The sequence below is a fragment of the Canis lupus genome, chromosome 13 (assembly GCF_048164855.1).
Source record: "Canis lupus baileyi chromosome 13, mCanLup2.hap1, whole genome shotgun sequence".
Lineage (NCBI taxonomy): Eukaryota > Metazoa > Chordata > Mammalia > Carnivora > Canidae > Canis > Canis lupus.
The window spans coordinates 40,541,329-40,563,925 of NC_132850.1; the positions used below are offsets into that span (position 1 = coordinate 40,541,329).

The 22,597-nt window shown below is 34.9% G+C and overlaps 2 protein-coding genes across 4 annotated transcripts in view; one reads left to right on the forward strand and one right to left on the reverse strand.

Annotated features, from left to right (window-relative positions):
• Window positions 1-22,597, reverse strand: part of BLTP3B (bridge-like lipid transfer protein family member 3B) — a 96,859-nt gene that overhangs the window by 54,615 nt on the left and 19,647 nt on the right. For all 3 annotated transcript variants that reach the window (XR_012005970.1, XM_072773254.1, XM_072773255.1), the window contains 3 exons: window positions 6,725-6,887; window positions 4,912-4,950; window positions 3,518-3,609 (listed from right to left, as the gene is read on the reverse strand). Coding sequence is in view for 2 of the 3 variants with exons in the window: in XM_072773254.1 (XP_072629355.1) it covers window positions 3,518-3,609; window positions 4,912-4,950; window positions 6,725-6,887 (294 nt within the window). In the remaining variant the exon portion in view is untranslated. The remainder of the gene's footprint in view (window positions 1-3,517; window positions 3,610-4,911; window positions 4,951-6,724; window positions 6,888-22,597) is intronic.
• On the forward strand, window positions 7,922-8,323 carry LOC140602214 (large ribosomal subunit protein uL24-like). Its single transcript, XM_072771574.1, has one exon. It carries the CDS (start codon window positions 7,922-7,924, stop codon window positions 8,321-8,323), a length of 402 nt encoding a protein of 133 aa, XP_072627675.1.

A 22,597-nucleotide genomic window follows, 5' to 3' on the forward strand; every position in this document is an offset into this window, starting at 1 on the left:
TTATTATAATCACTATCCAAAACTGCCTACTCTTCAAGTTGTCAGATGTTCAAACAACTAGAATCTATAAAGTAAAAATAAGAGAGCTAAATTCCTGACACAAAGAAGGCTACAAACTATAACTACAAAATAAGCTCAAATTTAGGAATAAAGTCAGAAAAGTTCACATTCTCTAATCCAATCAGCAAATGTTTACTGAACATCTACCATGTGCACAATGCTGGGACATAAGAAAAACCAAAACTCGGTTGTGGTATTCTAAGGGCTCACAACTTACTTAGAGAAGAAAAACACATGTGCCCTAGAAACTGAATCATTAGGCATTGTGTAATTGAGTGCTTTAAAAAAGGAATCAACATGGGCAGCCCAGGTGGCTCAGCATTTTAGTGCTGCCTTCAGCCCAGGGACGTGATCCTGGAGACCCAGGATCGAGTCCCATGTCGGGCTTCCGGCATGGAGCCTGCTTCTCTCTCTGTTTCTCGAATAAATAAATAAAATTAAAAAAAAAAGGGGGGGGGAATCATCATTACTACACTTGGTAGAGGAAGAAACTGTTCATAACTAGAGAAATTTATCTAGGAAAGAAAAATATATTTCCCACAGGAAGCAATGGGAAGAAGGGAAATCTTTTATTAGGAAAACAAGCAAAAGCACAGAAAAGCAGGAAAGTAGAGGTACTTTGAGAATAATGAGTAGTACAATATGACTGGACTACAGACTATCAATATATTTCGGCAGGAAGAGTAGTAAAAATTTGTCCAAATGATACATTACTTCAATTATTATCACTTTGACCATTATTCCTAAATCTCTCTATCCAAATCTCTTGCTAAAACTTCAGAATGTTAAAATTCAAATGTCCATCAGATATTTCCACTCGGCTGCCTCTCATACATTTCAAAGATAACATGTATAAAAATGAACCCATCATTTTCATTGATCATGCACATCCCTCTCCTCTACCTGCTGCTAAGTTTCTTAATTTACTATCTTACTGGAGTAAATTACCTAAAACTTCCTAATCCTCAGATGACCTATCCTTTAAATCAGGTAATACTTTGTAGGTTACATGTGGGTTGCGCAAAATAATACCTATGAACTAAACAGCCTATATCTTGATTCATGATACTTTATGAAATTTAACTATTATTTATAGTATTATTAATAGTATTATATTCTTATTAATACTATGAAAAGTCTGAGAAAAATACTATGAAAATCCAAGCCTCAATTTCTTCATTTGTAAAATGAAAATAAGAAGTATTTTCAAAAGATTAAGAACTAAAGAGAAAGAACTCATCAACATCCTAGGGAAAAGTTGTTTTAATCCCAACACAAATACTGGTCATTTGGCTAGAAATTCCTGGAGTTGGAAAGAATGTATCTATAATCATTATTTGGGAATGCCCTTTGGAATATCCAACCCCACCTGTTCTAATCTATGCATTAAAAAAGTGTTACTATTGGAGGATTTACCACTAGAGGGTGAAGCCTGAATCAATGACTAAAGTCTATTAAGTTTCTGGTTATATCATTCATCATAAATTAAAAAGGTGAAATTCCAGTTTTCAAACAAGTCTATTCTAAGTTTGATTAATAATCTTCACATAGATGGAGACCTCCTCTATATGAAATGATAAAATAAACTTTCTGAACTTACAAATTTACTAGATCATCATTCTATGGAATATTATTAATTCATAAGTCCTGCACAGAAGGTAAAGCCAATCTGTTAAATATTAATTTCCTTATGTTTTAATCTTATAAAGACAAAAATCAAATAGATCAGTGTTTCTCCAAGTTGCAGAAATATAAAGAATTGTTAAAAATAATCACATTCTTGATAACCATTCTAGATCTCAAGACTCATAATTTCAAAAAAAGGGAGCCTAAAAGAATACAGATTTAATAAGCATCCTAAGTGATTGCTATAATCAGGCAACTCTGGAAAAATGTGGAAATAGATTAACCATACTGCCAACATCAAAATATAAGGATTATCATCATGATTACAAAGCCAAACTTATAAAGCTTATTGATACTAGAAAATCATGAGTCATAAAGAACATTATCAAGAACAGCAATTTTCCTGATCTTTTTTCCACCTTCAATAATCTTAAAAACACCTCTACTTTTTCTTCCATTTTTTTGACTCTAGTCAACTGGACCAATTGCTCCAATCGACTGTATCACACATGAAATCATAAGTTAAGCTTTAAAATCTCAAATTGCTCGATGATGTATAAACTACAAAGAAATTAATGTGAAAGCTCTTTTCCCAGTCACTATTACCTGTAGGCCAAACAGGTACATCTGATAAATCTGGCCTTCAGTCAACTCTAGCTGTGAATTGATGGATCACCATTTCTACATGGAAAGCCATTGATCAGGCTGTAGGTATTACCCCAGAAAGCACTAATGTAAAGGTAGTTCAACCGTGGTGAAAGAGCAATCTGGAAATGAGTACATGTGTATGTCTGTGTATCTGATGTGTACGTTCTATTTATTTTTTAAAGATTTTATTTTTAAGTAATCTCTGCAATCTCTGCATGGGGCTCAAATTTACAACCCTGAGATCAACAGTCACATGCTCTACCAACTAAGCCAGCCAGGCACCCCATGTACATTCATTCCAAAGAAAACTCATCATTGGTTTGACACAACACCCAGAATACTATAAAATGATGAAGAGGCACTAATCACATTAAAATCTATGTGAGTATTCTACATGAATAGGTGCAAAGTAGTGCAGAAATCCTGCCTTTAGGAAATGATGTATAGAATTCAAAAATGCAAAAATAAACAGGCAATTTTTTTAAAGATCTATTTTTTAAGAGGCACTTGGGTGGCTCAGTTGGTTAAGTGTCTGACTTTGGCTCAGGTCATGATCTCAGAGTCCTGGGACAGAGCAGGGAGTCTGCTTGTCCCTCTGCCCCACTGACTGCTTGTGTGACACTCACATGTATGTGCTCTCAAATAAATAAATAAAATCTTTAAAAAAAAAACAAACCTATTTTTTTTAAGATCTTTGCAAAAAGGCTTTGTGAAATGGCCTCCATGCTTCTACTGATTTTTATCTATCAAAATTCAATTTGTACAAAATGTGAGCATTCTATATTTAATATAATATAGGCCTTCTGGGCCAAAAGGCCTATATTTTTAAAGGCATCAACTTAACTCTTAAGAGTCATAAAAGTTCCACTGATGCACAGAATAAATGAAAGGCAAAGAAACTATTCAGACTAAGAGATTATCTGATTTATAGAATGCTTTTGGTTGATCATTACTATTTAACATCAAGGAAAGCAAAATGAATAAAAAAGGATAAAAACCAATTCTGCTACTTTGGCAACATAATACCACAACTGGAAAATGTCTGATGGGAAAAGGTGACTCAAATAGAGGCTGCCTGAGGTTAGGAAATTTTATGTTCCATTACTACAGATAACAGAGCTGACTGACTACAGAAAAGAACTCTCTTCACTATGAGTCATGTAAATTAATGAAAATAACTTACCTTTGTCCCGAAGCAGTTGCAATTGGTGATGGGCCATTAGGACTTCGTGGTTCTTCACATGTACTCATTTCCATTATTACTTTATCCAGGGACTAATAAAAATACATTAAAAATGTAAAAAATTAGATATTTTATGTATATTATAAAAATATTATGTAACACTATTTTCTCTTTCATTTCTTTAGGAACAAAGTAATCAATAAGTGAGCAGAGTCACTTTTAAAATGTCTCTATAAAAGTCTAGAAAGACAAATACCAAAAGAGAAAACAACATACTCAGTCCTTTCTCAAGGCACTTATTATCTGATAAGAAAGCTGTGGGCATATAGGAGTATAAGACAAACTACAAGTTGCCAAATGCTGCTGAAATCATCAGATTTTATAGAAGTGCAATCTCTAATCCAAGAATGTATGACATTATTAATTGCTAAATGAGATTATGTATTAATAAATGGTATTTAAGGAGCTAAAAGCTTATCCCAGTCTAAGACTTGAGATTTAAGACATTTAACAATGAAAAATATGAAATATGCAAGAAATGTGAAAATAAACATTATCATAATAAAAAATTTCTTTCAAGGTAACAGTTTGCTTAAAGATCAAATATCCTTAGTAGTCATCACTAGTGTAACTCACTCATTCTTCATTCTCTATTTTAATATAGCATTTACTATCTGAAATTGTCTTATTTATTTGTTTCTTGTTGGTCTTCTCAATAAGAATATTAAGTTCCCTTAGGGCACAGGGAAGGTGCTCAATATCTGTGGAATGAATGAATCAATAAATGACCAAATGACCAATCTTTGTTCAATTTTCCTTAAAAAAAGGAAAGTATATTGTGGTGTCTAGATGGCTCAGTTAGTTATGCATGTGCCTTCAGCTCAGGTCATGATCCCAGAGTCCTGGGATCAAGCCCCGTGTAGGGCTCCCTGCTCAGCAATGAGCCTACTTATCCCTCTCCTTCTGCCTCTCCCAACTTGGGTACGTGCTGTGCTCTCTCTCTTAAATAAATAATAAAATCTTAAAGAAAAAAAAGAAAGTATATTCAGGTGTATATTATTTAATTTAGTAGATCAATAAAATCAGAAACACAGCAAGTTTGAATTAAATGTTACTAAGACTGTCATAATACGTCAATGAAGAGCTAAATGACAGAATAAAAATATACCAACTTATAACATAATACATCTGAAAAATTATAAAGACCTTCCCATTTTAAAGGTCACACTTCTCATTTAAGGGCTGAAAAACTAAGTACCATCCAAATAAAATGAAAGTCAATTTGTAGAAAAGCCAGAAGACTGTGTTTCTATGAAACAAAAGATTAACATTAGCAGAGTAGTTAGATCAAATGCATACATAAATGTTTATTTCTGAAGCAAGTCAGAACTCACCAAACAGATGGGATGTGTTTTCAATTTTGTCCATGGAATCTACCAAAAAAAGACAAACAAAATTTTTTCTTTAAAATCAATCATCAAAAAATAATGTAAAACTAGCAATCAATATAGATGCTCTCTAAATATAGTGACAGACATACCAAATTTTATCAGATGACTTTTTCTCAAATTGCAAAGTAATAAACTGAGCAACTCATGCAGACTCTTAAAATTGGATGTACCTATTTTGTATAAGATTAATCAAAATTTCTGTCATCTTTTAAAATAAGAATTTTAGGTCCTCATAAGCTTTCCCCCAGACCTTAAAAAACATTTTAACTTCGTGATTAATTTAATTTTAAGTAGGCTCCATGCCCAACATGGGGCTTGAAGTCACAACCCTGAGATTAGAGTCGCGTGCTCTTCTGACTAAGCCAGCCAGGTGCCTCTTAATTTTGTAATTTAAACTAAGATTTCCCAGCAGAGTATAATCAGTCTTTCATTCATTGAACAGTTTTTTTAATTCTAAAATTCTGACCGTGGAGCACCTGGCTGGCTTAGCTGGAAGAATGTGTGACTCTTGGTGACCTTGAGGTCATGTGTTAAAGCCCCATGTTGGATGTGGAGATTACTTAAAATCTTTTAAAAAGTTTAAAAATAAAATTTTGACCAATCTTTTTGTAGATATTCAAGAAACATACAAAGGTGAGGCCACGCATGTAAAATGTAGGCAATTTCAAATAACGTTCAAACATACACTAAAAAGTCACATTTTAATAGGTATTTGAGTTTATGGAAGATAAAAGTGACCATCAAATGATACAGGAACCTTTCTAAAATCATTTCTTTGCAGTCCAATTTTAATTTTAATTTTAATTTTATGAAACATTACTCATGTGGTATTTTTTTTTTAAGACTTTATGAGAGACATAGAAAGAAAGGCAGAGACATAGGCAGAGGGAAAAGCGGGATCTCCAAGGGGAGCCTGATGTGGGACTCGATCCCAGGACTCTGGGATCCAGCCCTGAGCCAAAGGCAGACAGATGCTCAACCACTGAGCCACCCAGGTGTCCTTCATGTGGTATTTCTATTCTAAGTACTTCCTTTTAAAAACTGGTCTTTAAGAGTAAGAAGTGATATGATATATGATTAGCGTCAAAGGTAAGCAGGAATAAATTTTAATAAGGAGAAATAATAATAAAAGAAAATTTTAAAATCTTCAAGAAGAAACAAATGAATAAAAGAAATAAAATTTCAAGTAAAAGTAGAATGTACAGAATAAAATTAAGGATTTATGGCTTCATGTCTTTATTTGAAATAATGTTTACTTAGTACAAATTTAAATTGCCCCTATTAACAATAAATCCTATAAAAATATTTGAATATGTGCCAAATTTAGCCAATTATTTTATTAATAACTACCAATAATTTTATTTAAATGTTAAGATTAAATTTTAAATAAAACTTAAACTACAAATTAATCTTAATATATGACTTCAATTAAATTCATCTGGCACACATTCATGCAATTATTTAGACATAGGTATTTGTCTTTTTAAATTATATTAATAAAATGTTTTTTTACAGATATAAACAAAATATTAAAGAGATAGGAATTAAATTTAAAAATGAGAACAGAGGGAGGCTGGGTGGCTCAGTGGTTGAGTCTGCTTTCGGCTCAGGGCATGATCCCTGGTCAGGGATCGAGTCCCACATCAGGCTCCCCTCATGGAGACTGCTTCTCCTTCTGCCTGTGTCTCTCATAAATAAATATAATCTTTAAAAAAAGAGAGAACAGAAATGCTTTCCACAGATATCAAAGTCTCACCCTAATAGATGCTTTATTACAAAAAACTTTGTTGATAGCAAGCCATGTTGGCAAATCCAACATATTCTGGAGCACCTCTTCATCCAACTCCAAATTCTTCAGTTCACCTTCTCCTTTGAGAGTACTTAGATTTATCTTGTCAGGAGATAAATTTTTAGTAAATCTGAAAGAGAATATATATTGACATTCATTTTAGCGTCAGTTTCTGTACCCCATTCTTGCAAATGTACAGAGCGTTAAAAATGTAACAGCAGCACAAAGAAACAGAAAATCTCAGTTGACAGTCTCTACTTTAAGTTTTTCAATAAGCTTTTGTTATCACTTTGAACTCTCTTATTTCATTGCTCTCTTATACAAAGCCTACAGTGTTTTTAGCATACGTGTGAATATCATATTTCCATATACATCAAACTCTAGTTCTTAACTGCCTTTCAAATTTATGAATAATAAGTAGCATCCACTTTTTCCAGGTACTATGCAAGGCAGTGGAACTAACTCAAAACCATTCCGTAATCACATTTCGTTTACTTTGCTACAGACCATAAGAATATTTCTATTTTACTAACCAACCTTAACAGGAAGGTTAAGGGAATAAGGGGATCCTCTAGAAGTAGCAATAGCAAGTACTACCCATTCATTATCTCAAGAACAATATCAAAGGATATTAATACTCCTTTTAGAATCATCCAGAGATTCCTAGCTTCAAAAATTGACCCACATTATTCAGGAATAAATTAGAGTACACAAATCTTTTTCTAAAAGGTCTCTGAGGAAGCAGATTATGCAACTCTACTTGGCAGTCAATTTTGGTGTTTTCTAACATGAGACTTAAAAATACCAATTATTTACAATCCAGATTGGCTGTACAAATACCATTTATCCTTTCTGTAGGAGTTAAAATAAATAAAGTATAAAGTGCTTAGTGAAAGTGCCAAAAGTCATATAGGAGACTGGACCCTAAAAGCTATTTAATTAAGAATACAGATTCTCTGTGATGAATTAAAAATGAAAATTCTTAAACTTAAAAAAGAATGGAAATGACAGTAATAGTTAAAACAATACTGGACATTTTCCAAGGGTTTATTGCGTACGAGGTTCTTTGCATGCAAACATTACTACTTCATCTAATTCCTTTGATAAAACATTAGGGTCAATACCACTTTTATTCTCACTGTTTAGATAAGCACCAGCAGCCAAATGAAGTTCAATCCTTTTGTGACTTCTGATTGGAGCAAGAATCGTAAAAGATATTTAAATGCACCTTACTACATTCACAGGAAGATTATATCTTCTCTTTCCAAAGAGCTGAGACAGAAGTACAATGTTCGATCCATGCCCATCCAAAAGGATGAAGTTCAGGGTGTACGAGAACACTACAAAGGTCAGCAGATTGGCAAAGCAGTCCAGGTTTACAGGAAGAAATACGTCATCTCCACTGAACAAGTACAGCAAAAGAAGGCAAATGGCACAAGTGTCCATGCGGCCATTTACTTTAGCAAGGTGGTTATGACTAGACCAAAAATGGGCAAAGACTGTAAAAAGATCCTTGAACATAAAGCCAAATGTCACCAAGTAGGAAAGGAAAGGGCAAATATATAAGGAAGAAACAACTGAGAAGATGCAGGAACAAAGTAATATTTCATTTGACTTTAAAGAAAAACCCTAAAAAAGTGAAAATCCACTAACTTTGCCCAGGAGGTATTTTTTTTTTTTCAAAAATGAAACTACTGACAAGATTAACTACCAGCTAACAAGATTTATCAGCCAGTCTTTTACCTTTTTTGAAACTAAATATTAAAGTAACAAAATAAAAAAAATAAAAATAAAAAAATAAAGTAACAAAATATTCTGATTATTTACACGCTCTACACATCAACGAGAGTATCACCAATATACACGTGCTTCATTTCATGCTTCCCATTAACTCTACACCAGAATTTCATGAGGCACATTTTATTGGGATTCATATCATCTCACAGAATGTGAACTGAGAAATACAGAATTCACATGTAACCCATATTTGACCAGTGATGCTAGGTCGTGTTACACTTACCCATCAATCATATTTGGTTTAGTACTATGACATTTCCTGATAGGCTCTCACTCCTAATCACATAGGAATGGCCTGCCAGTACCTCGAGGCAGACCATCACAGCTGGAAGGGAGCACTCACTAAGTACTTACTGAGAATTCACTATTTGGACATATGTACACTCAAGGAGTGTACACTCAAGCAGTACACTCAAGGAGTCCCCGCCTTTATGCAGTTCTAGTTCGGGTGGTAGACCGAACACCAAAAAGCATGACTAAGAGAGAATACAGTACAGGGTTTTAATCTAGAGCTTCTCTGAAAACAGGGACTTTTGAGATTATATCTGAGAATGAGTGGTAGAAGTTAACTAGGCAAGGAAAAGAAGGGAGACAGGAAGAAAGTATTCCAAGTAGTAGGAATAAAACACAAATGTTTTCAGGCTGGACAGAGCATGGCATAAAATACAAGAGGGCCATGAGAGTAGAAGATAAATCAGAAAGGACAAAGAAGGGACTGACTCTACAAGGCCTTGATCATTTCATTAAATCATTCATTCATTAAATCTTAAATGATACCTATAAATTAACAGACAATGGGAATATGACAATAAAGAAAACATAAAAACCTCTGCCTTCATGGGGCCTAAGGGGACACGGTTCTGCAGAGAATGAAAAAATAAGCCAGATATATTATGTCAGATTCTGACTATGGAGGGGAAAAATCAAAATAGTAAGATAGCAGGTGCAAGCAGAGGACCTTTTAATTTTTAAAAGGATGGACAGAAAAACAAACCTTCAGTGAAAAGATAACATTTGGGCAAAGATCTGAAGCAAGTAAAGTAGCTATACAAATATCTAGAGGAAGAATGTTCTAGGCCAAGGGAAAAAGCAAGGGTAAAAATCTGAGGTGGGAACATGCTTGGCATATCTGAGAAACATCACAGTCAATCTGACTGGAGGAAGTTGCAAAGAAATGCAAGAGTAGGAGGAAAGGAGATAAGTTAGAGAAGTAACAGGCGCCAGATCATGTGAGACCTTTAAAGCCACTCTAAAGACTCTGGCTTTTACTCTTAGTAAAAATGAGACTAATTGGAGATAGTTTTGACTAGAATAGGAAACTTTTTTTTTTTTAAAGATTTATTCATTTTTTATTTGAAAGACAGAGAGCATGAGTGCCTGCCTGTACCAGCACAGCAAGAAGGGGCAGATGAAGGAGAGAGAATCTCAAGCAAACTCTATGCTGAATATAGAGCCCAATGCAGGGCTCGATCCCAAAACCTCAAAAGAGTCAGACGCTCAACAGACTGAGCCACCCAGGCACCCCTGGAAACTTTAATTTTCCAAGTTTTACTCTATTGAGAATATATGAAAGGGAGGATGTGGAAAGAAGCAGGCGGCCCAGTAGGAAGTTACTGCGACAATCCAAGTGAGAGAAGACATTGCCCTGGATCAAGATAGAAGAGTAAAAAGTGTTATGGTAGAAAGGGAATAGTCTAGATATATTCTGAAGGTAAAGCCAACAGGATTTGATTATACAGAATGAAGTTAAGGATGACTTCAAGGTTTTTAGTCTGGGTAAATGGAAGGACAGAGTTACCATTATTCAGGTTAAAGAAACAGAGGGAGAAATAAGTTTGGGATTCAGGACTAGAATTTAGACTTTGAATAGTTTAATTAAGTGATGCCCATTAGATATTCAAGACATGCCAATTAGGTAGATATTCAAATCTCATTCGGTGGGTGTGGATACAAATTTGGTAATCACCAATGTTATAGATGGTATTTGCAGTTGCAAGATGGAGACAAAAAATCAGATGGCTCAAGGACTGCGGTTAGAGGCCCCTAAGGGGCTAAGAACTGTGAAAGAAACCAATAAAGGAGATTAAAAAAGAAGAACCAGTAAGGCAGGAGAAAAACTAGGTTGCTTTCAGGTTTTGTTTTCTTTATTAAGGTAAGAGAAAACAAGCTGGTATGCTAGTGACAATGATGCAGAAAAAAAACTACTGATGGTACAGTAAGGACAGACAACTGCTAGAGCAAAATCCATGATTAGAAGATGGCAAATGCAATATGGGTGAAGAGGGGTTGGCCCTGAATAGTTCTGATGTTGGAAAGCCTGTTAATACTCTATGTGTGTAAAAAATAAAATGAGAAAGTGTAAGAGGGGAAGCACCTAAAAATGAAAGCAAATTGAAACAAATGAACCTAATTATACTCAAAAATACTATAAGCATACTTAAGGGGAAGATAAGAAGAGAGAAAGGACAGGGACAGATGGACAGAGACTAATCTGAGTAACCAACATCTTACTATACCTATCCTTAGTGTTGGGCAAGAAGGGGTGTGTGGGTGTGGGTGTGCATGTAGGAGGGGTTAGTGAAGAAACCAAGCAACAACTTGCCTAGGTATATACAAGAATGTTTATCTCAAAAAAAAAAAAAAAAAAAAAAGGATGTTTATCTCAATGATATTTACAGAGGGGAAAAAGTGAGAGCACTTAAATGTCCAAAGAGAAATAATAAGAAAATGCTTATATTATGGTGAAAATTCAAGGTTTAAAATTACATTACTGTGATTTCAATTATGTAAAAAAATGTTGTAAAATGTCAAATATCAAAAGTACACATGGTTGGTAAGATTCTAGATTTCTTCTTCTTTATACTTTCCCTTACGGTTAAATGTCCTAATAAAGAACATATATCACTTTTATAGAGACAAAAGTTCATCAGAAACCCAAAAAGACAGGTGTAGCAAGAGTAAAAGTAAAAGACGGAAAGACTAAGATACATGTCACTGGGGCGCCTGCGTGGCTCAGTTAAGCATCTGCCTTTGGCTCAGGCCATGATCCCAAAGTCCTGGGATGGAGCCTAAACTTGGGTTCCCCGCTCAGCGGGGAGCCTGCTTCTCCCTCTTCCCCACTTGCATTCTCTCTCTTGCTCTCTCTTCCTCAAGCAAATAAGTAAATAAAATCTTTTTATATAAATAAATAAAATAAATAAATAAATAAATAAAATACCTGTCATTAACAAAAGATTCTACCTTCAATTTAGTTCATTTTACAAAAGGGACACAACATCTGCAAAGAGCATGAGCCTTAAAGTCAGGGAAATCTTAATTCTTGTTTAACCACTTACTGTGGTTCCTCTGTGCCTCAGTTTGCTCATCTGTAAAAGGGGGAAAACAATACCAACCTCAAACGATTTTAGTGAGGATTAAAGGTAATATCTGAAACATCTGGTACAAAACATATCCAAATAAGAATTCTCTTCTTCCTCCCCTCTTTCAATTTAGATTAAATTATGGATACTGATTACAGTTTTAACTGAAGGAATATCAAAAGTTCATGCTTGGGACAGCCGGTGGCTCAGCGGTTGAGTGTCTGCCTTTGGGTCAGGGCGTGAGGCCGATTCCAGAGATCAAGTCCCACATTGGGCTCCCTGCAGGGAGCCTACTTTCCCTCTGCCTCTGTGTGTCTCTCATGAATAAATAAAAATCTGGAAAAAAATTTTTAAAAAGCTCATGCTTATCCAAATAGGACTTTAAAATGGTCAAGTAATGGAGCTAATCTGGAAAACATATGAATACTGCTCATCTAGTAAACTATTTTAAATAGAAATCAGAAGATATATTGGTAACTTACATTCATTAAAAAGCTAGTCCCTACATCAGGTAAGTAATATCAAATTATTTATCTTCCATTATTCATATGTTAGACTTTAATTTACATATACTCTAGTTTTGCACAAACATGTCCCAGTCAATTATTAATTATGTTTCTTCCAAAAACAGAAACTGGAGAATGATTTTCAGCCAATTCGTCATAATTTAATAATAAAAGATAAGCAGACTTTCATTAACTGTATACTAGGCAAACAAAGGGAGGGAAGCTCACAAAATAGCATTAAGGCTTGGAAGAGGTACTTTTTCCAAGTGTTGCTACAGCTCTTTGAACTAAACTGCCATCTGAAATCCTCAGATAATTATATTATGCTGCTGAATATTATAACTGAGAAGGACCTGATCCTAAAGAGAATTGTTATCTGAAATAATACCACTTCCAATCCACTAAAGAACCCTTCAAGCTCTAAAGAGTTATATAAATCTTTTAAAACCAAACTTTTAAAAATAGGGCAGAAATTTAAGTCAATGAATTAAACTCTGGATAATTATTTATTTACTGAAGATAAAGGGAGGGGAGATAAAGGGAGAAATGAAACATAGCCTACATATAAAACCAAAGTTGCTGTTAATAAAGACTCAAAATGAAGATACAGGAGAAAGTTCATTGACCTGAACATATCAAAGTCACAACAGCACAGAAGAAAGTCACATGATATAGTAAAAAGGGCACAACTCTTACCAGTATTTTTTATTTTCAAAATTTAGAAACACACGGTTTCATTACTACATACACTATGGCAGGCAAAGAGGTTTATTTTAAAACAAACATGTATCCTTCACTCTAACATTAGTATCTTATTGAATAAATTTTAAAGTGAATGTATATATTTTATTGGTTGATGTAATTGAAAGCATCACTGAAAATGATAAAATTTTAACAATGTAACAATTTGAAAACATACTTAAAATATGAAAACAGACTTCCATTTTATCCAAAATCTTCTTTAATTACACATTACACATGAAAATACATTTACTAGTTTTTTCAATAACAACAAATATAGCTAACTAGAGGAATAAAATTTCCTGGCAAATGGAAAGAATGTGTTTGACACAGATTATGCATTTTATAATCAATACATAACTATTAGAGTCTAACTTACATGCAAGGCACAGTGCTAAGTAGACACTCATGACAAAACAAAAAAGGTAAGCCCCAAATCGAAGATTTATAATTTGCTTAAGGAAACAGGCCATAAATTAAGAATTCTAGCTCAGCAAGAATAAAAATGCCACTTACTATTCAACCTCTATAAACCTCTATATGCTTCACTTTCAGTTTCCTTATCTGTGAAATGGAGATAACAAAATAATATCTACTTTCATGGGGCTTTTTTGAGGGTTAACTGGTTAGAATAAATAAAATGCTAGAACTGTCCCTAATACATTGGAAAATTCAGTGTTCATTATTATTAATACAAAGACACAGGTTAAATCAGAACATGAACATAGAGACTTAATATAATGAGTAGTGAAAATTCCTCCCCCAAAATTGGGAGACTTGATAAAACACTAAGTATGCAGATCATAAATCAGAAAGTGTAAATTTTATCTGATGCTGCTATAAATTTTAGTCATAATCTACTTCAACTTTCATTAGATCCATTCTATAGCTACATCATAAAAACAAAAGAAAATACAGTTGGTTTCTTTGCTAAAGCAACCTGAAACATTTCTGAAATGCACCATCTCTACGTTAAATACAACTATTTGGGGGTAGAACCATAAAATCTTAGAATTCAAAAGAATCTTAACAGTTTATAAACCCTTTCCCAATCCCAATCTAGGTGCTTACCTCTTTGCATTCAAATGCTAAAACCCTGTGACATTCTTCTCTAACCTCATGAGTAAATAAATACTCATTTATTGAGTTTTCACCTTGTCCTAAAATTGTTTATGGTTCCTGTTACTATATATGTTATTTAAGATTCAGGTCAGTGCCTACCATTCTTCTAAACGTAATAATTCGCTCTGCTACTTGACAATTATTTTCTCAAATAACAGTTGTAACTAGAAATAATCATTTCTATTCTGTGCTATTTCATGCTACAGGCTGAACAACTAGATTTTACAGGGAATTTAACAATGCATGTTAAGCTGATTATGAAACTTAAAGTACGCACTTATAATCTGACGTTGCTGGATGGACTTAAAGGAGTCCAAGATATTTTATCATATTTTCAAATGGGGCTTTTAGAAACAAAAAAGGCTAATGAGAACCACTGACTTAAAGAAAAAGGATTAATTTTAAGCATTCAGAAAATAAGATCTGTCAATAATTTGATTTTCAATTCTGTTATTACTTAATTTAACTAACTTGTTTATTAATAACTTGTTTATTAATTGTTTATTAATACTAAACAATTTAATATAATTAATTTGTTTATTAATAACAAACCCCTCTCAGGGTGGCTGCCCAGCTATCACTGATTCCATCCTCTCACACAAAGGAGAAAGGTACACACCTAAGACCTACTTCCTAGGGTAGAGCTGAATTGATCTAGAAACTGAAAAGGCATCTAGGCTATTGAATCAGATTCTTTCCTTCAGAAATTTGAAACTAGAACACTATTTGAGTACAGAGATGACAAATAAAAAATATGACTGTCAGAGTAACACAAATCCAATAGTTTAGAACTTAAAGATACCATAAAGATTCTTCTTCCATTATTGTTCCATGCTCCTAAATTGGGCCCAATTCAAAACTATGAAATGCTGGGATCCCTGGGTGGCGCAGTGGTTTGGCGCCTGCCTTTGGCCCAGGGCGCGATCCTGGAGACCCGGGATCGAATCCCACATCAGGCTCCCGGTGCATGGAACCTGCTTCTCCCTCTGCCTATGTCTCTGCCTCTCTCTCTCTCTCTCTCTCTCTGACTATCATAAATAAATAAAAATTAAAAAAAAAACTATGAAATGCTAATTGAAATCACTAGCTCGTATTTAATCCGTAGGATTAAATCTCCCTGTACATGAAGAGATATTACACGAACCAATTATCTTTAAGCAAATTTAATAGCTTTAGCTTGATTTTATTCAAAACAGTATTTCTAGAAGAGAACAAAGTACCCTGAGACCACATTTTTTTTTTAAAGATTTTATTTATTTATTCATGAAAAACACAGAGAGAGAGAGAGAGGCAGAGGCAGGCAGAGGGAGAAGAAGGCTCCATGCAGGGAACCCTATGTGGGATTTGATCCCAGGACTCCAGGATCACGCCCTGGGCTGAAGGTGGCGCTAAACCGCTGAGCCACCCAGGCTGCCCCCCTGAGACCACATATTAAAGTCATATAAGATCTATTTGCTGTTTTTCTCCAGCTCCTTTAGGTGCAGGGTTAGCTTTTGTATTTGAGTTCTTTCCAGTTTTGGGATGGATGCTTGTATTGCGATGTATTTCCCCCTCAGGACTGCTTTTGCTGTATCCCAAAGATTTTGAATGGTTGTATCTTCATTTTCATTAGTTTCCATGAATCTTTTTAATTCTTCTCAATTTCCTGGTTGACCCTTTCATCTTTTAGTAGGATGGTCCTTAACCTCCACGTGTTTGAAATCCTTCCAAACTTCTTCTTGTGATTTAGTTCTAATTTCAAAGCATTATGGTCTGAAAATATGCAGGGGACAATCCCAATTTTTTGGTATCAGTTAAGACCTGATTTGTGACCCAGTATGTGGTCTATTCTGGAGAAAGTTCCATGTGCACTTGAGAAGAATGTGTATTCAGTTGCCTTTGGATGTAAAGTTCTGTAAATGTCTGTGAAATCCATCTGGTTCAGTGTATCATTTAAAGCTCTTGTTTCTCTGGAGATGTTGTGCTTAGAAGACCTATTGATTGTAGAAAGTGCTACATTGAAGTCACCAAGTGTATTATTATCTAAGTATGTCTTAACTTTGGTTATTAATTGATATATTTGGCAGCTCCCACATTCGGGGCATATATATTGATGACTGTTAAGTCCTCTTGTTGGATAGATCCTTTAAGTATGAGATAGTGTCCCTCTTCATCTCTCACTACAGTCTTCGGGATAAACTTTAGCTTATCCGATATAAGGATGGTTACCCCTGCTTTCTTTTGAGGACCATTTGAATGGTACATGGTTCTCCAACCTTTTATTTTCAGGCTGTAGGTGTCCTTCTGTCTAAAATGAGTCTCTTGTAGACAGCAAATAGATGGGTCTTGCTTTTTTATCCAGTCTGAAACCCTGCGCCTTTTGATGGGGTCATTAAGCCCATTCATGTTCAGAGTTACTATTGAAAGATATGAATTTAATGTCATCACAATACCTATTCAGTCCCTGTTTTTGTGGATTGTTCCATTGGACTTCCTCCTTCTTCTACAGAGTCCCCCTTAATATTTCTTGGAGAACTGGTTTGGTGGTCACATATTCTTTCAGTTTCTGCCTGTCTTGGAAGCTCTTTATCTCTCCTTCTATTCTGAATGAGAGCCTTGCTGGATAAAGTATTCTTGGCTGCATGTTCTTCTCATTTAGGACCCTGAATATATCCTGCCAGCCCTTTCTGGCCTGCCGGGTCTCTGTGGAGAGGTCTGCTGTTACCCTAATACTCCTTCCCATAAAAGTTAGAGATTTCTTGTCTCTTGCTGCTTTAAGGATCTTCTCTTTATCTTTGGAATTTGCAAGCTTCACTATTAAATGTCAAGGTGTTGAGTGGTTTTTATTGATTTTAGGGGGGGATCTCTCTATTTCCTGGATCTGAATGCCTGTTTCCCTTCCCAGATTAGGAAAGTTTTCAGCTATGATTTGTTCAAATACATATTCTGGACCTCTGTCCCTTTCGGTGCCCTCAGGAACCCCAGTTAAACGTAGATTTTTCTTCCTGAGGCTGTCATATAAGAAAGGAAGTTTCTGGAGAGAATTCCCCAAATCTGAAAGACTACCAAATCCTTTGGCTAGGAACATTAAGTTATTAATCTGCAACTAATTACATCCTTTCATTGTTCATCAGTTTCATCATGTTGACATAAAGATCACTCCACTCAGAACTAAGAAACGGGGCACCTAGGTGGCTCAGTTGGCTAAGCATCTGACTCTTGATTTCAGCTCAGGTCATGATCTCGGGGTCTGGGACTAAGCCCCCTATCAGGCTCTATACTCAGCATGGAGTCTGTTTCAGATTCTCTCTCCCTCTGCCCCTCCCACTTGTTCTCTCTGTCAAATAAATAAATAAATAAATCTTAGGGGGAAAAAAACAAAAACTAAAAAAAAGATGGGGCGCTTTTTTTAAAGATTTTATTTATTAATTATTAAGAGACACAGAAAGAGAGGCAGACATAGGCAGAGGGAGAAGCAGGCTCCTGTGGGGTATCTGATGCGGGACTCAATCCTAGGACCCCAGATCACGACCTGAGCCCAAGGCAGACGCTCAACCACTGAGCCAACCAGGCACCCCTACAGATTAGGCTTTTCTAAAGAAACACATATTTCCTCATTTTCTCCATTGTCTAACCCCATTTTTTCACCCCGGGTGTATCTCTGAATCTGGCACTCTCCTCTTTGGGCTACTTGCTTTCTTGCACTACCTATTATATTATCTTCAGGGTCAAAAAGTGAACTAGTTATTTTTTTAAATGTTGATATGAGCTAGGTCAAGAAATACACTTTATGTTACAGTCTGTTACATACAGACACACAAACACAAGATGAAAATTTCACAGAACAATAGTTTAATATAGTCTGATATTTTCTATTTCGTTCTTTTAAAATAGTGACCACAGGGAGTCTGGGTGGCTCAGTCAGTTGAGCAGCCAACTCTTGATTTTGGCTCAGGCCATGATCTCAGGGTTGTGAAACTGAGGCCTACATCAGGCTCTCTTTCCCTCTGTCCTTCCCCTCTCACCGCCCACCCTTCAACATGTGCACATGTGCACACACACTCTCTCTCTCAAATAAATCATTAAAAGACAAAATAAAATACAATTACAACCTATCCACAGATTTCACAAGGTAAGCTGTAACTCACAGTTTAACAAAAAATATTTAAGAAGTACACTGTGACCAAGTATGAAGATTGGTTTAACAAACATTGTTTGTCCCTAAGACAGAGACATTTGTCTGTCTCATTTGTCATTTGTCTCTTAGTAAGGATATTTGTTCTTACTACTTCTATTCAGCATTGTATTGGAGGTTTTAGCCAACACAACAAGGTAAGAAAAAAATAAGACATTCTGTTTAGAAAAGAAGTAAAACTGCCTTTTTTCCTAGACTACATGATCATCTGTATAGAAAACCATACAGAAGCCTTTTAAAAACTTACCAGAACTAATATATGAGTTTAGCAAGGTTATAGGATATAGGAATAATACAAAAAATAAGATCAATTGAAGGGACACAGGAACCAAATGAAAGCACTCCCAATGGCTAAAGCTGGAACAATTTGGGCAACAAAATAAATTATTAGATTATAACTCAAAATACAAAATAAATATACATGAGTCTGCATAGATATAAATACATGATTGAATAAATAATTGGAGAAGAGAGAAATCTCCCATACAGAAAATTTCCAAATAACTTATGTTTTCTCTATTCAAACCTCAGGGAAGTGAAACACAATCCCTCATTCCTTTTGTGTTTGGCTGCTTTTCTTTCCAAAGTATATAGCATGAAAGTGGTCAAAAGAATAGCTTAAACAAAGGCCAACATCAACAATAAGACATGTTGATAGTATATAGCTTTGATATGACATAATAAAAATGGCATTCTATACCTCTGTGGCCTTCTTGTCAAAAACCCATGAATCATTCTAATCATTAGAAAAACATTACACACTGACTGAGACACTGAACAAAATAACCAATACTACTGAAAACTCTCAAGAACATCAAAAAGAAGTCTGAGAAACTGTCACAGTCAGGAGGAGTCTAAAACAAAATGATGACTATGTGATAATCACAATGAGATCCTGGATCTGAAAAGGACATTAGATAAAAAACTAAGGAAATTCAAATAAAGTATAGGCAATAGTTAATTTATAAATATTGGTTTCTGATTGTGACATATGCTCTGAAACATATTAATAGTAAAATGGATGAACTCTTGTCCTTTTCATTTTTAAAAAATAATCCATAAATAGCTAATTTTTAAAATCTATTTTTCTCAACCACAGAAAATCTGTCATGCATACTTTATTTCAAAGGAGTAAATGAAAAGCTTTAATGATTCATGAAAACTGTTTTGAGAGCACATATCCAAAAGCATAACACAGGAGTAAATTCTTATTAAGACTATGAGAAGCCTAATAAAAATCTTTGGTTCAGGTCTCTCAGGCAATATTATTTCTTGATTCATCAAATTTTTCAGAATTTCTTATTTGCAGATTTTTGTTATTAGTAACTTACCAGAGAGCATTGTTCAGGGGGATACATGGCTGTCTTGAAACTGCTACCTAGAGTAAATTTTTACAAACCTGTCAATCTGGCATTAATTTTTGGAGAGTACATGCAAACATGAAATCCAGAGCCTATCATCTTTTTCCACAGAAAAATATTTTTAAGGAGACTTTGAGCATAGAAATAAAAAGGCAGATTTTATTGCATTACATGGTAATCCCTCTACCAAAATCAAAATATCTACAATTAAGAAAATCACACACACACGCACACAAACAGGGGAGTTGGGATATGAGGTATATGAACACTCTTTGTACTATACTTACTGCTTTTCTATAATCTCAAAGTAGGGCAGCCCGGGTGGCTCAGTGGTTTAGCTCTGACTTCAGCCCAGGGAGTGATCCTGGAGACCCGGGATCGAGTCCCTCCCTGCATGGAGCCTGCTTCTCCCTCTGCCTGTCTCTGCCTCTCTCTCTCTCTCTGTCTGTCTGTCTCTCATGAATAAATAAATAAAATCTTTAAAAATAAATAAAGTACTTCAAAATAAATATATTATTTTAAAAACTCATTTGAGTTGCATAGGAAGGTTTATTCATTTTGTTGTGTGCAAATTTCATTTTAAAAAGTTACTGGAATAAAAATATCAATTGTTTCCATATCCTAGCAACAATAGGAACTGACAATTTGGAAGCACCATTTACACTAGCATGGCAAGTATGAAATTTTTAGGGATAAATCTGACAAAAGGTATATAAGCCCTATATACTGAAAATTATTAAATGTTGATGAAAATTTAAAAGACATAAATAAAAAAACACATACATAGATCAGAAGACTCAATATTTTAAGATGTCAGTTCTCTTCAAAAAGATTTATAGGTCCCAAGCAAATACCAAGCAGGCTTTTTGGTAGAAACAACAGGTTGATTCAGAAACTTATATAAATATACAAGATATAGAATATCAAACTAACTTTGAAAAAGATGAAGATACTTGGAGGCCTTATACTACCAATTTCAAGACTTCTTAAAAAGCTACAGTGGGGCACATGGCTGGCTCAGTAGGTAGAGCAAGAAACTTGATCTTGGGGTCATGAGTTCAAGCCCCACATTGGGCATAGAGCTTATATATAAAAAACAAACAAACAAAAAACCACTTTAGTATTCAAGATGGTTTGAGATGGGCATAATGACAGACCCATGAACAATGGGACAAAACAGAGCCCTGAAAATGAACTGAATTTATAGTAAGGGGATTTTCAAAAAGCAAATCAATGAGAAAAAGATAGGGGTGCTTGGGTGGCTCAGTCGGTTAGGCATCTGACTTGTGGTTTTGGCTCAGGTCATGATCTCAGGGTTCTGGGATCAAGCTACACATAGGGCTCCACACTCAGCATGTTGTCTGCTTGGGATTCTCCCTCCCTCTCCCTTTGCCTCTCCCACTTGTTCTCTTTCGAAAAGTAAATAAATAAATCTTAAAATAAATAAATAAATAAATAGGTGCATCTGGGTGGCTCAGTCAGTTAAGTGTCTGCCATTGGCTCAGGTCATGATCCCGGGGTCCTGGGATCAAGCCCCACCTTGGGCTCCCTGGTCAGTGAGGAGTCAGCTCCTTCTTCTCCTTCTACCCCTTCCCCCAATCATACTCTCTCTCTCAAATAAATAAATAAAATCTTTTTAAAAATTAAAATAAATAGGGACACCTGGGTAGCTCAGTGGTTGAGCATCTGCCTTTGGCTTAGGGCATGATACCGGGGTCCTGGGATCAAGTCTTGCATCAGGCTCCCTGTGGGGAGCCTGCTTCTCCCTCTGCCTCTCTGTCTCTCATGAATAAATAAATAAAATCTTTAAGAAATAAATAAAAATAAAAAAGCCAGGTAGATCCATAAGCAGCCTTCATACTATCAAAAAATATCAAATAATTTTAGAATTTTAGCACCTGGAATATTCTTCTAATCCAAAGCCTTCATTTTATTGTATAAAACGTAAAGCCCAAAAGGGTTTAAGTCAACCGCTAAGGTCTTATCAAGACAGAATCCAGCCTACAATCAAATTTGTACAATTTAAACTTAAAATGTATTTCAAGATCAATTACCATTTCATTGTCATACTGATTGATTTTCAACTCAACAATATTTAATGAACATTTCCTAGGCATTATAGGAGTATATGGCAATTTTTACCTTCAAGGAGCTTTCAATGTCCATTTCAGGCTTATTAAATATTTAAGACATAAATGTTATTTTCTTTAAGGAAAACTATGGTGTTAATGGAAGAAGAATCAAGTTATACTCTTAATAATTTTTTTTAGTATTCTCAATTTACAGAGTTTGTTTGGCTTGGTTACTTTTATTATATATATGTAAAGGAAACCACCCAATCTTGTCTAGCCAGTTTTTCACATTTAAAGAATTGAAAACTTTTAAAGAATGGAAGAGGTTATAAATGGGCAGCCTGTAAGCTATGTTTTATCCACAAACACATTTTGTCTGTCTGAACAGTTTTTAAAAATCTGAATGAGTGGCTAACAAGGTAGACCTTGTATTAAAATCTCAGTTTCCTTATTCACCATGACCAAGTAGGACTCATTCTGGGCTGCAAGGGAGGTTCAACCTCTGCATATAAATCAATGTGATATACTACATTAATAAAAGAAAGGACAAGAACCATATGATCCTCTCAATAAATGCAGAAAAGGCATTTGATGAAGTACAGCATTCTTTCTTGACTAAAACTCTTCACAATGTAGGAATAGAGGGAACATACCTCAGTATTATAAAAGCCATATATGAAAAGCACACAGCAAATATCATCATCCTCA